Genomic DNA, 14,686 nt, shown 5'->3' on the forward strand with positions numbered 1-14,686 from the left:
GATATTAAATGCTCCCAGGTTTCAACCTAATAAATGCTTTAAAAAAAATTGTACTTATAATTAGTAAGTCTGATTGTTAAGTTCCTGATTCTCATAACATGATGTCTGTTTTGGTGGTACTTTACTAGGTGAAAACATCTCTACACGAATATAAGGAGTCCTTGTAAGCAGCCCCTCCAAATGGCACAATGATTTACAATTTAGAGCTAATACTACTCTAACCGATGAAACCAGTTCTTCCTTTGTGTACATACATATGCTGTACAAGACAGCATGTTTGAAAATATTAGTGAGATAAAATAAAAATGCTACCCACAATAAAGAACAATGTAGATAGAACAGCTGGGTGATTCACAATCTCTCTGTTAAGGCCTAAGTGCAGAGTGCTCCCTCCAGCCCCAACAGCATAATCTTCAGGAAGCCTTCCCAGATACTTACTCTCCCTCTTCCTGCACAGCTCCCAACAGGCTCCAGCCCAAGGTTATTGCAAGATGATTTTCTGGGTGCTATGAATGAGGCAGCGCTGAAACCGAAGGCCAAGCAGCATTAAGCCATGCTCGGTGCACCTACCCCGTTAGCAACCATTATCTGGATGATAAGCTAGATGGCCTCCTTCATATAAAAGTGGCTGTTGACCCCCACCACCAGCATGACGTCCTGCCTCCTGGGCGCCTTGATGGTGGTGATGATGCTCTGGATGAAATTCTCCACGTTGTAGGCCTTGCTCTAGAAGATGCTGACCTGCTTCCTGAGGCTGCTGGCACCGGGCTTCTGATCACTGTAGGGCTTGGTTTTCACTGTGATTACTTTGGCCATGGCTGGGCAGGAGGCAGCTGTGATCAGCTTGGGAGCTGGACTGGCACTGCAGTAGGTGCCAGGCGGCGGCTCTGATGTTCAGGAAGGAGGAAGGACTCTGGCGATTTGCAATGGTTAGTGCATAGGAACCAAAATGGTGATTGGCCAGTTGCCTGCCTGTGAAGTTCACCGTGTTTTTCCTTTTCCTGTGAAGCATAAACACAGCTGCGGCTGGTCCTATCAAAATGTGTGATGGGCACAACATGACAGTCTTATTTTCTGACACAGCAGCCACTGAGGGGGTAAAGAATGGCCTCTTGACCCAAATATCACCTTAAGACTGGAAGTTTGCTCCCCGCCACATGCCACCATGCTCAATGAGCTCCCCCTACTCAAAGTACAGGTTTGAATCCCCGATGGAGTGTGGCCGAACCCAGCGAGCAGGGTAAAGGGAAAGGTTTATCCCTCCCTTTCTCAGAGAGCACCGCAGGTACAACTTTTGGAGCCGGTGGCATGCACTTCAACATGTTCTGAAGAACCAAAGATGCAGGCTTGTCGAGTGTGCACTGCATGCAGCAATTTAAGAGAACCAGATACCGCATCCTTCGGCCTCCTGTTGGTCCAATTAGGACCAATAGGAGAGGGCAAGCAAACAGAGTGTCCAACCCATGGCCGCAGCAGTGAAAATGCACCCAACCCGGGCCACAGCATAAAAAAGGAGCCCAAAACCCCACAGTCCACGGCTTTCAAAAAAATCCCGCAGCCACCCAATTTGGCGGGAATACCACAAACTGGCAACTTTGATGCTTGGTGTATCTGAAACAGGGCATGCCCAAGGGAGGTCGGCCCTCCACACATGTGCGAAAACTGATCATGCACGAGAGGGCGGGCTTCCCTCGTGCACACTCAGTTTCAGAACAATCAAGCATGTGTGGGGGAGGGGGTGACTGGCATTGCAGCAGCCCAGGAAAAGCGCCGCCAACTGCCAGGTTTTGTGTGGAGAAAAGCTTCCACTGGCAGGTCTTGGGGACCCCTTCAGGCCAAGTAACCCTCCTTGTGATCTTGAGCAAGTCGTTTAGCCCTCTGGACGCTCCTCAGTGATGTCACCCGGACCCACTCAGCCCTCGCTCTCTCTCAACTGTGGTCTTGCCTCTGTGTCTTCAGCCCAACTCGCCTCAGCGTCTCCAGTCAAGTTTGTCCTTGTTTCTCCAGTACAGCTTGCCTTATCATCTCCTGTCCAGCTTGCCCCTTTCTCTCCAGTTCAACCTGCCTCTGTGTCTCCTGTCCAGCCTGCCTAAACGTCCTGCCTCCAGTCCAGAGTGGCCCCAAGGGTCCTTTTCAGGGCCACTTCAGGTCCTGGTTTGCCAGGACTGCTCCTATGGGTCCTTTGCAGGGCCACTTCAGGTCCTGGTTTGTCAGGCCTGCCCTCAAGGGTTCTTTTCAGGGCCACCCTCTGGATCCCTCTCGACAAGGCAATCCATCAACTGTTTGGTGGGACGATTCCAGATCCCACCAACAGTTCAGAGGCCCCATTATGATCCAAAGGCTCACACATCATGGCCAGTGACACATACTCATTCCTGTGTCCTCTGCTTACACATGCAAAAGAGGACTCGGAGAGCCAGGGAGATCCAGCACAAAAATATTTTTGGTGCCAAGTCCATCCATCAGCATCAGAAGCATCAGCCTTGATGGCTGAGACAGCTCATTCAGACTCTGGGAATACACCGGCATCGAGGTGGTCTCTCCCTTCCTTGACGTCAGGCACTGTGTTAGTATTACTGGTCTGGATTGAACCTGATACCGAGGTGACATGAGGATTCAATGATGTCCTTATCAGTACCGTGGTACTCCAGTGCTTGGCATTGAGGCAAGCCAAAGAACAGCAAGCATCGGTCCCCCTTGAAACTCTGTACCGGGAGCACAGGGGCATTGGTGTCAAATGAAGCACTCCCCCTCTCTTGAGGAGGTGCCAATACTGCAGCTGCCTTCCAGACGGGCTCAGGCTTCCAATTTGGCACCAACTGGTTTGCAGGCTATCACCACACTGACACTGGCCCCACTTTTGCTGATAGCTACCCTCGATGACCGGTTCCAGGTCATGGTCTGGTTGGAACTGGTGGGCTTGCTGCATCAGCAGAGTGCATAAGCATCAAGGGTGCTTGTGCCACCTACATCACAGCTCCAGCCCTCTTTGGAGGCCCAAGTCTCGCCTATGGAGCAGCTGCTGACACCGGTTCCTCGGCTGACATCAGGCTCTGGGTTGTACCATGCAGTATCTTGCTCGACATCATGGGGAGCACGCTTCTCTGGGGTCAGGTGGCGGATACATACTGTGGTGCCCGGACTAGCCTGGAAATTCCTTCAGTAGATCGAGGCAGGTATGGGCTCATTTCTTCAAGGAGGAGTTCTTTGAATCTGAGATGGACCAATAGTGGGACTCTGATGAGGAGCCAGATTACTTCTTGGAGGAGCAGTCTTATGATGTGCCCTCAGATCCCTCCCTGCCACAGGAGAGAAGGAAGTCCCCACATGAGAGTCTCTCCTTCACCAGTTTTGTCAAAAGGATTGCAGTTGCTATCCCCTGTAAGTTAAGAGACTGAGGATGAGCTTAGGGCAAAATTGCTGACCATTCTGGACTATGACTCTTCCCCCTAGGCAGGCGGTCACCATATCCCTCCATGCCGTCCTCATGGATGCACAGATGAAGAATTGGGAGACTCCGCTCTCTGTGCAAGTTGTCCCTAAGAAAGTGGATTCAAGAAAGCCCAGTTGCCACATCACTCCATTGTGCTTGAATCTGCTCTCAAGAGAGCCAGAATCTCCAGGACTCATTTCTCAGCTCCCCTGGGCAGGGAGGCCAGGACTCTGGATTCTTTTGGAATAAAGGTATTCTAGACCTCAATGCTCATCTCCTACATTCAGGCCTACCAGTTATGCACGAGCCTGTACTTGAAGACCATGGTGCAAAGTGTGCTGAACCTTCTTGACACTCTCCCACCAGAGCAAGTTTCAGAGCTTTGCCAGCTGGCTATGGAGCAAAAGGAGTGTAGGATATACCTTTTGACATTGCATACTTTTGACATCGCATCCAATGCCACGATTTGGGTTTCTACAGGTACTTGTGACCTGGCTTGGCCACTGTTTGGAAAACAGGATACTGGGCTAGATGGACCATTGGTCTGACACAGTATGGCTACTCTTATGTTCTTATGTCTGCCTTAGGAGTTGGGATGAATAGACTCTCATGGCTGCGCATCTCAGACCTCGAATCAGTGGTTCAAGAGAGGTTGGTGGACATTCTGTGCTGAGGAGATAATCTTTTTAGGGGCAAGGTAGAGGAGGTCACGACCTCATTAAGAAACACTCTGACACCATCAAGTCCTTCTCTCGGCAGCCTCCTTCTAGAGATTTTCAGCTGGGCCTCAAAGGAGCGCCTTCAGATTTCATTGGCGTAGGTTCACTCCTTCTACCCACACTACCCAGCCCTAGCAGCAGCACACTCCGAAGCCCCAGCTAGCTCCCCAGTCAAACCAGGGGACAAGCTTTTGACTTGCTCCAAGACAGCATAGCCGCCATCCAGGGTAGATATTCCGGACGACTTACAAGTAAGGAGGAAACTGATTTTTTTTCTAGGAAAGGTGGCCCCTTGTAACCTTCAGCCAGTGTGTTCTCCAAATTGTCCACCATGGTTACATGCTCCATTACATAAAAACATAAGAATAGCCATATTGAGTCAAACCAAAGGTCCATCTAGTCCAGTATCCTGTTTCCAACAGTGGCAAAGCCAGGTCACAAGTACCTGGCAGAAACCCAAATAGTGGCAACATTCCATGCTACCAATCCCAGGGCAAGCAGTAGCTTCCACGTGTCTATAGCAGACTATGACTTTTCCTCCAGGAACTTGTCCAAACCTTTTTTTAAACCCTGATACATCCTCCGGCAAAGAGTTTCAGAGCTTAAATATTCGTTGCGTGAAAAAAAAATATTTCCTTTTGTGATTTATTTTCTCCCTTCCTTAGCCCTCGCAGGGAGGGGAAAACACAAAAAATAGTAAGACAGAGAACTTAGGCTCAGGCGCAATCGGTTATTATCTTTATTGATATCTTGCAGAGCCAAATACAAAAAATAATTCTCTCCCTGGAGCAGGTTGCCAATCAGCTGTGCACATCCTGACAGACAAGGTCTGCTCAGCTAATACTGCCCCGGACATCACATATATACTGTTACAAGTTACATTTTCCCAGAAATCATGTGATTTCCCATAAACCAAAACCATTAGGTAGTCTTATACCATATATGGATTGGTCATGTAGTCTCTCCTGATGTGTTTGCACGTGAACAGTCTGTGGCCATTGGTTAATTACTTATGAGTTCTGTGTCAGTTCTGCGTGTACAGCCAGAACAATACCCTTGTGTCCTCTCTCTGTCTATCTCCCTTAACCCTCACACTGTGTCCTCAGCCTGTCAGCAACTGCCAAGGTTACATCCACCTTATATGAAAAACATACTCAGCTGCAAACTAAATGTTATGAAATGTCAGGTCTCAGCTCCTGAGAAAGCAATGATTGTTACACAAGATGCTGAGTTAGTAGGCTAATATGTGAGAACCAAACTGAGCAAAGTACAGGCTTTAGGCCTAGCCCTTAGGAACGGCCTAAGCATAGGAAGGCATATACACTTTTATTTGTTTTAAAAGTATTTTTGTGTATCTTCCTTGAGTATCCCCTAGTCTTTTATACTTTTGTAACAAGTAAAAAAATCGATTCATTTCTACTCGTTCTACATCAATCAGAATTTTGTAGACCTCAATCATATCTCCCATCATCCGTCTCTTTTCCAAGCTGAAGACCCAAGACTCTTTAGCCTTTCCTCATATGAGAGGAATTCCATCCCCTTTATCATTTTGGCTGCTCTTCTTTGAACCATTTCTATTTCCGCTTTATCTTTTTTGAGATACGGCGACCAGAACTGAACACAATACTCAAGGTGAAGTCACACCGTGGCATTATAGTATATTCAGTCTTATTTACCATCTCTTTCCTAATAATTCCTAGCATCCTGTTTTCTTTTTTTGGCTGCTGCTGCTGCACACTGAGAAGAAGATTTCAGTGTATTATCTACAATGACACCTAGATCTTTTTTCTTGGGTGATGACCCCCAAAATGGACCCTAGCATCAGGTAACTATGATTCGGATTATTCTTTCCACTGTGCATCACTTTGCATTTGTCCACATTAAATTTGGATGCCAGTATGTCTTCCAGGTTCACCGAGATTTCTTTCAGTTCCTCTACATCATCACCCTTGAAAACCATTGGCTAAGGTCTTCCTGCGGTTTTTCGCCGTATGTGTTTTAACAACCTTCAGTAGTTTTGTCTCATCTGCAAATTTAATCACCTCATTCATTGTTCCGATTTCCATATCATTTATAAATATGTTAAATAGCACCGGTCCCAATAAAGATCCCTTCGGCACTCTACTATTCACCCTCCTCCATTAAGGGAAATGACCATTTAACCCTACTCTCTGTTTTCTATCCAGTAACCAATTCCTAATCCACACCAGAACATTGCCTCCTATCCCTTGACTCTTTAATTTTCTCAGGAGTCTGTCATGAGCAACTTTGTCAAAAGCTTTCTGGAAATCTAAATAACACTACATCAACCAGCTCACCTTTATCCACATGTTTATTGACGCCTTCAAAGAAAGGAAGCAAATTGGTGGGAGAAGACTTCCCTTGGCTGAACCCATGCTGACTCATTAAACCACGTTTGTCTATGTGTTCCCTAATTTTATTCTTTATAATAGTTTCCACTATTTTACCCAGCACTGACGAGAGGCTTACCGGTCTGTAATTTCCCAGATCACCCCTGGAACCTTTTTTAAAAATCAGTGTTACATTGACCACACTCCAATCTTCAGGTACTAGGACAATTTTAATGGCAGGTTACATATTACTAACAACAGATCAGCAATTTCTTGCTTGAGTTCTTTGAGTACTCTTGGATGTATGCCATCTGGTCTAGGTGATTTACTACTCTTTAATTTGTCATTTTGGCTCAGTACGTCTTCTAGGTTCACCAAGATTTCTTTCCGTTCCTCTTCATTATCACCTTTGAAAACCATTTCCAGTACAGGTAAATGTCTTACATCTTATTCCAGAAAAACTGAAGCAAAGAACTCATTCAGTTTCTCCACTATGGCCATATCTTCTCTGAGTGCCCCTTTTGCTCCTTCGTGATTTAACAGTCTCATGGATTCCCTCGCAGGCTTTCTGCTTCTGATGTACCTGTAGAAGTTGTTACTGTGAGTTTTAACCTCTGTGGTAAGTTTCTCTTCATATTCTCTTTTAGCCTTCTTTATCAGTTCTTTGCATCTGACTTGCCAATGCTTATGTTGCTTCTCATTTTCTTCATATGGGTCTTTTTTTCCATTCTTTGAAGGACATTCTTTTGGCTATAATAGCCTCTTTCACTTCACCTTTTAACCACGCTGGCTGTCGTTTTCTTTTCTGTCCATCTTTTTTAATACATGGAATGCATCTGGTCTGGGCTTTCAAGATGGTATTTTTGAACAACGTTGACCTCACCCAGCTGATGAACGCTCCATTTGAGACTCTTGATTTCTGTAAGGTCTTGTTTTAGGTGGAGGTCACTTCAGCTCGCAGAGTCAGTAAGCTTTAGGCTTGATCATAACAGAGTATTCCTCATCACGCACCCTAAGTTCCTTCCTAAGGTAGTATCAGAGTTCTATCTTAATCAGTCGATTGTTCTACCAACATTCTTCCCCAAACCACATGCCCATCCTGGCAAAAGTGCACTTCATATCTTGGACTGCAAGTGAACCTTAGCCTTCTATCTGGAACAGACTAAAGCCCAGACAGTCCACCCAGCTTTTGGGTTTTTTTTAAATCCAAACAGGATGGGGGTAGTCATCTGCAAACACATGTTATCAAGTTGACTGGCAGACTGCATCTCTTTCGCTTATGCCTAAGCTGGGCTGACTCTGAAGGATCATGTCATGCCTCACAATGTCGGAGCCATGGCTGTGTTAATAGCCCACCTGAGGTCAGCCTGTATCAAAGAGGTATGCAAGGCTGTAATGTGGTCTTCAGTCTAGATGTTCACATCCCACTATTGCCTTGAGCAGAATACCTGGCACAACAGCTGGTTTGGGCAGACAGTGCTGCAGAACCTATTTGGTGTTTAGAATCCAACTCCACCCTCCTAGGCCCATTATTTCTGTTCCAGGCTACACCTTCACATCCAGTTTATTTTGTTTTTAGGTTGATTGGTTGTTTAGGCCTTGCCGTTGCAAGTCCCTGTTGTCCTAGTATTGTTTTTGGTGAGCCTAGTAGTGCCTTTCTCCTAGTTGTGAGAAGATATGGTCTGTTTATTCTCAGAGAAAACCCAGTTACTTACCTGTAGCAGATGTTCTCCAAGGACAGCAAGCCAGTCATTCTCACAAACCCTCCCTCCTAGCTATGTCATTAGACTGCTGGTCCTGCGCTCATACGTTGGGCGGAAAGGCACCCGCACATGCATGGGGTATGCTGCCAAAAGCCTCTTAAAGAGACAGAGCACTAGGCAGAGTCCACACCATGCTCTGTCAGATGACATCACCCAGTTGTGAGAAATATCGGCCTGCTGTCCTCAGAGAACACCTGCTACAAGTAACTTCACTTCTGCCCCCAGACCAAAACTACCAAGGTGTCCTCTTCACTGTGCTAGCATCTAAGTATATACACGGTGTCAGGAAATAACAGGACCCCCAACATTTTTCCTAATAATCCAAAAGGTCCTACTGCAGCAGAAATTTCTGCCTGAAATTTGAGACATTTATAGGTATTTTATTTTTCAACAGGATGGAACTCCAGCACATCGAGCGCACAAAACAGTTGAGCTCTTAATTCATGAAACCCTAGAATTCATAGAGTCAACAGCTCAGTAGTATCGAAGACTACGTGAATGTGTCAAGGCTGAATGAGGACACTTTGAACGCAAGTTATGAATTAAATAAGAAAAAAAACCCATATACTAATATATTTTCAAAGGTCATACTAAGTTTTTAAAAAATTGCAAAATACTTTGAAACTATGTAAGGAGTCCCGTTTTTTCCAGACACCATGTAGATAATTAGTACAAGGGCTGTGATCTTCTCTGGTAGCTCAAATGTTTGAGACTATTTGATTTTCCCATCAGAACTTTCTAACTTGGAGGACCTTTTACTAAGCCGCAGTAGAGCTACCACGCAGGTAGCATATGCCAAATTGACCTTACCGCTGGAGTAGCGTGGGCACCCAGCGGTAGTTCCAAAGTTGGGCGTGCACAGTTTCCCATGGTAGAAAATAATTTTCTACCATGGGGGACATTCTCATCGGTAATTGACAGTGCAGCCACATTGCTGTGCGCTGCCAGATTACCACACAAGTAGCGCATGAGCCCTACCGCCTTCTAAATAGGTGGCAGTAAGGGCTCATACAGTAAATAGCCGCACGCTAATTTTAATATCAGCGCACAGCCATTTACTGCCCCATTTTGAAAAAGACCTTATTCCCGCTGTGTTAAAAAATGGCCCAGTGCATGCCAATTTCACATGCCAAAAGTAGCACAGGCTACTTTTTACCGCAGCTTAGTAAAAGGGCCCCTTAATGATGTGAAACAACACAGGGATTTACTACATTCTTTGTATATATGCTTTCAAAGATGTTCTTCCCCCATTTTGTGCCTTTGGAAACATTATTATGAAAATGGTCTTCTTCCTCTCATCGGGTTACAAAAGTGTAATATTTGTTTTATTCTAATTCCTATTATAGGAAGAATGAAAGGAAGGCAAAGCATGATGAGATACGCAAGAAATACGGTATGTGAAATTAAGCTTCTGTTAGTATGAGTAATAATTTCCTGTGTAATGGCTATACAGAGTTAAAATTAGAAGAAATACAGTAGAACCCCTGCTGTCTGTGCAGACTTGACAAGTAGAAATATATAACCAGTATAAGCTAAGGTGACAATTCAATGAACTGGCCCCAGAATGTAGGTGTCACAATGGCATGTGCTTAGCACCAATTCTGCAATGGTTTAAGGGTGTGCCTAAGCTGTTATAGAATATTAGCCCAAATTCACATTGGTGCGCCAAAAGCTAGGCATGCCCACTTATGACTACTACTACTATAAATCGTTTCTATAGCGCTACCAGTCGTACGCAGCGCTTCACAAATGAACATGAAGAAAAGACAGTCCCTGCTCAAAACAGACCAATGCCTGGCGTAACTGGGTGCACTAAATGCACCAGTCAATGATCGCAATTGCTTATCGCAGCTTAGTAAAAGGACCCCTATGTGGATTAGAAGCATTGGTTTATAAGAATAGTGCCAGCACTTACACGCATAAAGGCCATTTATTGGCACCAGTTTCGCACATAAACACTACTCTTCTGTAAACCAAGGGGACCTTTTACAAAGCATCGGTAAGCCCAGTGTGGGTTTACTGCATGCTAACCCAGAACTACCGCCGGCCCAACGCCGCTGCTGGCGGTAGTTCTGTCTTGAGCGTGCGCCATTTCCAGCATGCCAGAAAAAATTTTATTTTATAATGCGGCGCTAACCTGGCGGTTATCGGGCATTGCTGTGTGCTGCCCAGTTACTGCCAGGTTACCGCAGGAGCCCTTACCGCAAAGTGCTCCCCCTGCATGGCCACACAGTAAGAGTAATCTTACCGCATGGCCATTTTTTTAAGGGGCTCTTAACCCACTGCGGTAAAAAGGACCCCGGCGCGCAGGAAAATTTTTCCCGCAGCTTAGTAAAAGGACCCTCTAGTACACTGTTTATTTATCTAATAGAATTGCCTTTCACATATTTACTGCTTGCCATTATTAAAAGAAAAATGGTAGTTCCTTTACAATTGCCTTTAACTTCTAGGAGAAACCATGTTTGTTTAGTCACACTTATGGAATGTGATCATTAGTGGTTATGATGTCATGTGATATACTCTGTATGAGCTAATCCAATCCCTTTGCATGTAGAGTATTTTGTGCCACTAGTTGCTGTATGGACTTCGGGGGAATTATTTAAGTATTCAGCAGTGAGAATGGTGAATTTGGTGGAGGACTTGGCCGTGGGTGATGATTTGATCCATGGAGGCTATAGCTTTGTTTTATCAAAATGAAAGTGTCTGTATTCATGCAAAACTGAAATCTTAGGAATCAGAAACAGTTCTAGAGGGAACATTAAATAGAAATCCCTTCCATGCAGAAAGAGTGTATGGTTGAATAAAATGTGCCTGAAGGCCTGAATTGATCTCCAACAATATTTTTCTGTGCTATTAATAGTTTTAGCCTGCAGCACTGTATTATATGAAAAATAAATCAAATCAGATTTTCTTCTTTCCAGTGTTAACTGATCTCAGTTGCTCTCTGTCCTTGGTCAGTCCAGTGCAAGGAGACCATGAAATAGAAGGGCACTCATTGGACCCTGTGTGAGCTGTGGAATCACCAGGGAAGGAAAGGTGGTAGGGTTAATAGACTTCAAAAGCAATCTTTTCAAGTTATTTTGGTTTCCAAATTTCTCTTCACCGAAGAGCATACGGTGTGGTGTAGCACAATGAAACCACACTGATGTGGTCCAGAATCCTAGCATTCTAATTGAGTGATGTCCACTGTTCATTGCGCTTGTAAGTGCTCCTGATATATGTAAAGAACATGTTCATTGTGATATCTTTAAATTAAAAAAAATAATTTATTGTTTTATTTCCTAGAAATAAACTTTCCATGGGGAATTTTTTAAAATTCAACTTTTTTTTTTTTTTTTTACATTTTGTGGTTTTAAATTTTAAAATATTAAGGGCCCTATTTACTAAGATGTGCTAGCATTTAGCATGTGCTAAAAACGCTAGCATGCTTATAGCGCGGCTTAGTAAACAGGGCCCTTAATTACAAAATTTCAAGGCCTGGGTATCAAAATATTTAACGCTGCCTCAGGTAACTAGGACATGAAGAGTGTCATTTTACAAGCCATTTAAAATTTCCTGGGCTCTTTGTGGGTTACATGCTTTTACCAGGAAGGAGCTGAAGCATTTCCAGGAGTGGAGTCGGGACAGAGGGTCCCTTTTAGTAAAGCTTAGTTCACACTAACAGAATTGGTGTGTGCTAAATGTTATGAAGCCCCATTTTATACCTATGGGCTTCTTAGCATTTAGTGCACACTAAGGACTAAATTCTATAAATGGTACCTAACAAAAATTAGGGGGTCTTTTACTAAGGTGTGCTGGTGTTTTTAGCGCACGATAAAAATAGGCGTGCGCTAAATGCTAAAGATGCCAATGTATTCCTATGGGCGTCTTTATTGTTTAGTGCGCTCTAAAAACGCCAGCATGCCTAAGTAAAAGTCCCCCTTAGCAATTAGCGCTATTCTATATATGGCGCTTAAAGTTAGGCACTGTTTTATAGAATGGAGCTTAGAGCCGAGAACTGCGACTACATTTAGGCGTGATCATTTACACTAATGAAACAGTGTAAATCCCCATGCCTAAATTAGATTTGGATCCCCTTTATTCTATAACCATGCATAAATTAAAGGAACGCCCATGACCCTCCCATGGCTGGGCCCCCTTTTTGCACTCGCGTGTAAAATTTATGTATGTAAATTTTAATTAAATCCAATTAGCACCAATAATTGCTTAAGATCTCAATTATTGGCGTTAATTGGCTTGTTGTTTGATGAAATTGCACATGGAATTTTTAGTGGCTTTTTATAGAATTCTAGGGTAAGCTTTAGAAAAAGGGCCCCAGAGTCTGGGCTGCATTTGTTTAAAATTAAAGAAAAGCGCAAATGCAGATAAAATTTGCTGGTATATTTGTGTGAGCCTCAGAGCAGATGTGGCTACTCTGAGGAGGGGAAGTAAATTCTGGGGGTTTTTTTTAAAGAAAACGTGCATGTTTCCTTCTGTAAAATAGGCATAACTTGTGCACATAACTGCTACAGAAATTAGGCAACTTATTAATTACCCAGAAGATGCCTTGCCTGTAAGATACTCAGCATCAATAGCAGAGGTGCTCAGAATTAGTTGGGGACCGTGATGTGCCATTTTAAAACAGAAATAGCAGGAATAACCCCACCATCCCAAAATGAAACAAGAATTGTGCTTTAATTGAAAAATATTGGCAGCCACTAAACTGCTTATGATTTATCCAGTGATAATTGTGTTGAAAACAAGACATTTTATTGCTGTGACTGTGGTGCATGTTTAATTCATGGCACATCACAATCAGTAGATTTCAAATAATTGGATTTTTTAAAATGTATTTCAGTACAGGCTAATGAGGATTTTGTTGGTTTTGCTTTTCTTAGCCTGGGTAGTTTCCTGCTGCTAACCTAATGGCTTTTCTGTCTAAAATGATACACGATACTGTGAATGTTAGTGTACCCTCCGCCGATGGTAGTTTGGTCTCAGTTTTGTGAGAATAATCGAGCTGGTTCTGAAAAGTAATACTGCACCTGAAGTTTTCAGGTTTGTGCATTCACGTTCTCATTTCTTTCGGCTTTCTAATGCTAAATACATATGATGTTCAAGTGTGTTTGAAAAATACTAGTGTCAAATGAAAGACAAAATAATTATGGAAGATGTGTATTATATCATTTTTTTCTCTCAGTTGCCCAGCAAAGGGGATTCAGGGCTAAATGGGGAAAGGATGAGTGGCAGAATAACGATAGCTTTATTAGCCCCTAGGATGATCTTGTCAGAAATGTCAACCCTTGGTTGGCTTTAAGGAAATGTCTCTTTCTTTTCCTATTTTACAACCAGCCCTTCTAACTTAATTTAAATGGTAATTACACATTTATAATGCATTGCGGATGTCACTCACAGTTGCCTTGGTCCTAGGGGAACACAGAAAGCAGCAGTTTTAGTCACTGACTTCTGAGTTTTGATCTGTGTGATGGTTTTGTTGCAAAGTAGTGTTTCACATAAGTGTGCTCACACCTTTTGTGCTTAAATGTTAGTGTGTGACAAATACACTGTGAGGTGGTTTACATTAGTATATGGAAAATGTAATTTTTTTTTTTACTTTCCATTAGACCTCTGGCATAGCAAAAATTACACCATTAGGTCTCCTGGCTGTGCCATCAAGAGGACTTGAAGACATCTAGTTTTAAGGTTTCACCTCAGGAGATTCTGTATTAATTTGGTACTGTGGAAGGCCCCCTATTCACAGCTTCAGAGGTAGCATGCTGCCACGTTCTTTGTCATTAATGTGCTTATGCTGAAAAATCCACAGTTCTTTTAATTTTATCTGTAGCTCTGAAGAAAACAGGAAACAACATATGTACTGGTAAGTTAGGTGCAAAGCATTTGCAGGGCAGGCAAAGAGAGAATTTAAGAAGGTTGCCATAGAAGCAAAAACTTCCAACAAACTTTTCTGATATATTTGAAGCAAGCCTGTGAGGGAGTCAGTTGGGCCATTAGATGATTGAGAAATAAAAGGGGCATTAGGGAAGACAAGGCCATAGCAGACAGATTAAATCTTTACTTCAGTCCTTACTGAAAAAAGTTGTAAGGGAGATAGCTATGCCAGAAATTATATTTAAAGGTGATGATTTGGAGGAACTGAAATAAATCTCGGTAAACCTGAAAGATGTAATAAGGCAAATTTGCAAACCAAGAATTAACGAATCAACTGGACCAGATGGTATACATTCCAGCGTGCTGACAGAACTGAAAAATGAAATTGCAGACCTGCCATTACCATTTTTTAAACTATCATCAAAATCATCTATAGTACCTGAAAATTGGAGAGTGGGCAACATAACACCAATTTTTAATAGGTGGGGAACGCATGGTTCATGGAATTCTTTCCAAACCCTCTGTTGCATATAGTCATGCATACACATAGTC

The 14,686-nt window shown here is 43.4% G+C and overlaps 1 protein-coding gene across 1 annotated transcript in view; it reads left to right on the forward strand.

Annotated features, from left to right (window-relative positions):
- The window catches only part of LOC115468395 (pituitary tumor-transforming gene 1 protein-interacting protein-like), a 140,920-nt gene that overhangs the window by 93,213 nt on the left and 33,021 nt on the right, over positions 1-14,686 (forward strand). The window contains exon 6 of the mRNA XM_030200069.1: positions 9,613-9,659. Within this exon, the coding sequence (XP_030055929.1) occupies positions 9,613-9,659 (47 nt within the window). The remainder of the gene's footprint in view (positions 1-9,612; positions 9,660-14,686) is intronic.

The sequence above is a fragment of the Microcaecilia unicolor genome, chromosome 1, assembly GCF_901765095.1.
Source record: "Microcaecilia unicolor chromosome 1, aMicUni1.1, whole genome shotgun sequence".
NCBI lineage: Eukaryota > Metazoa > Chordata > Amphibia > Gymnophiona > Siphonopidae > Microcaecilia > Microcaecilia unicolor.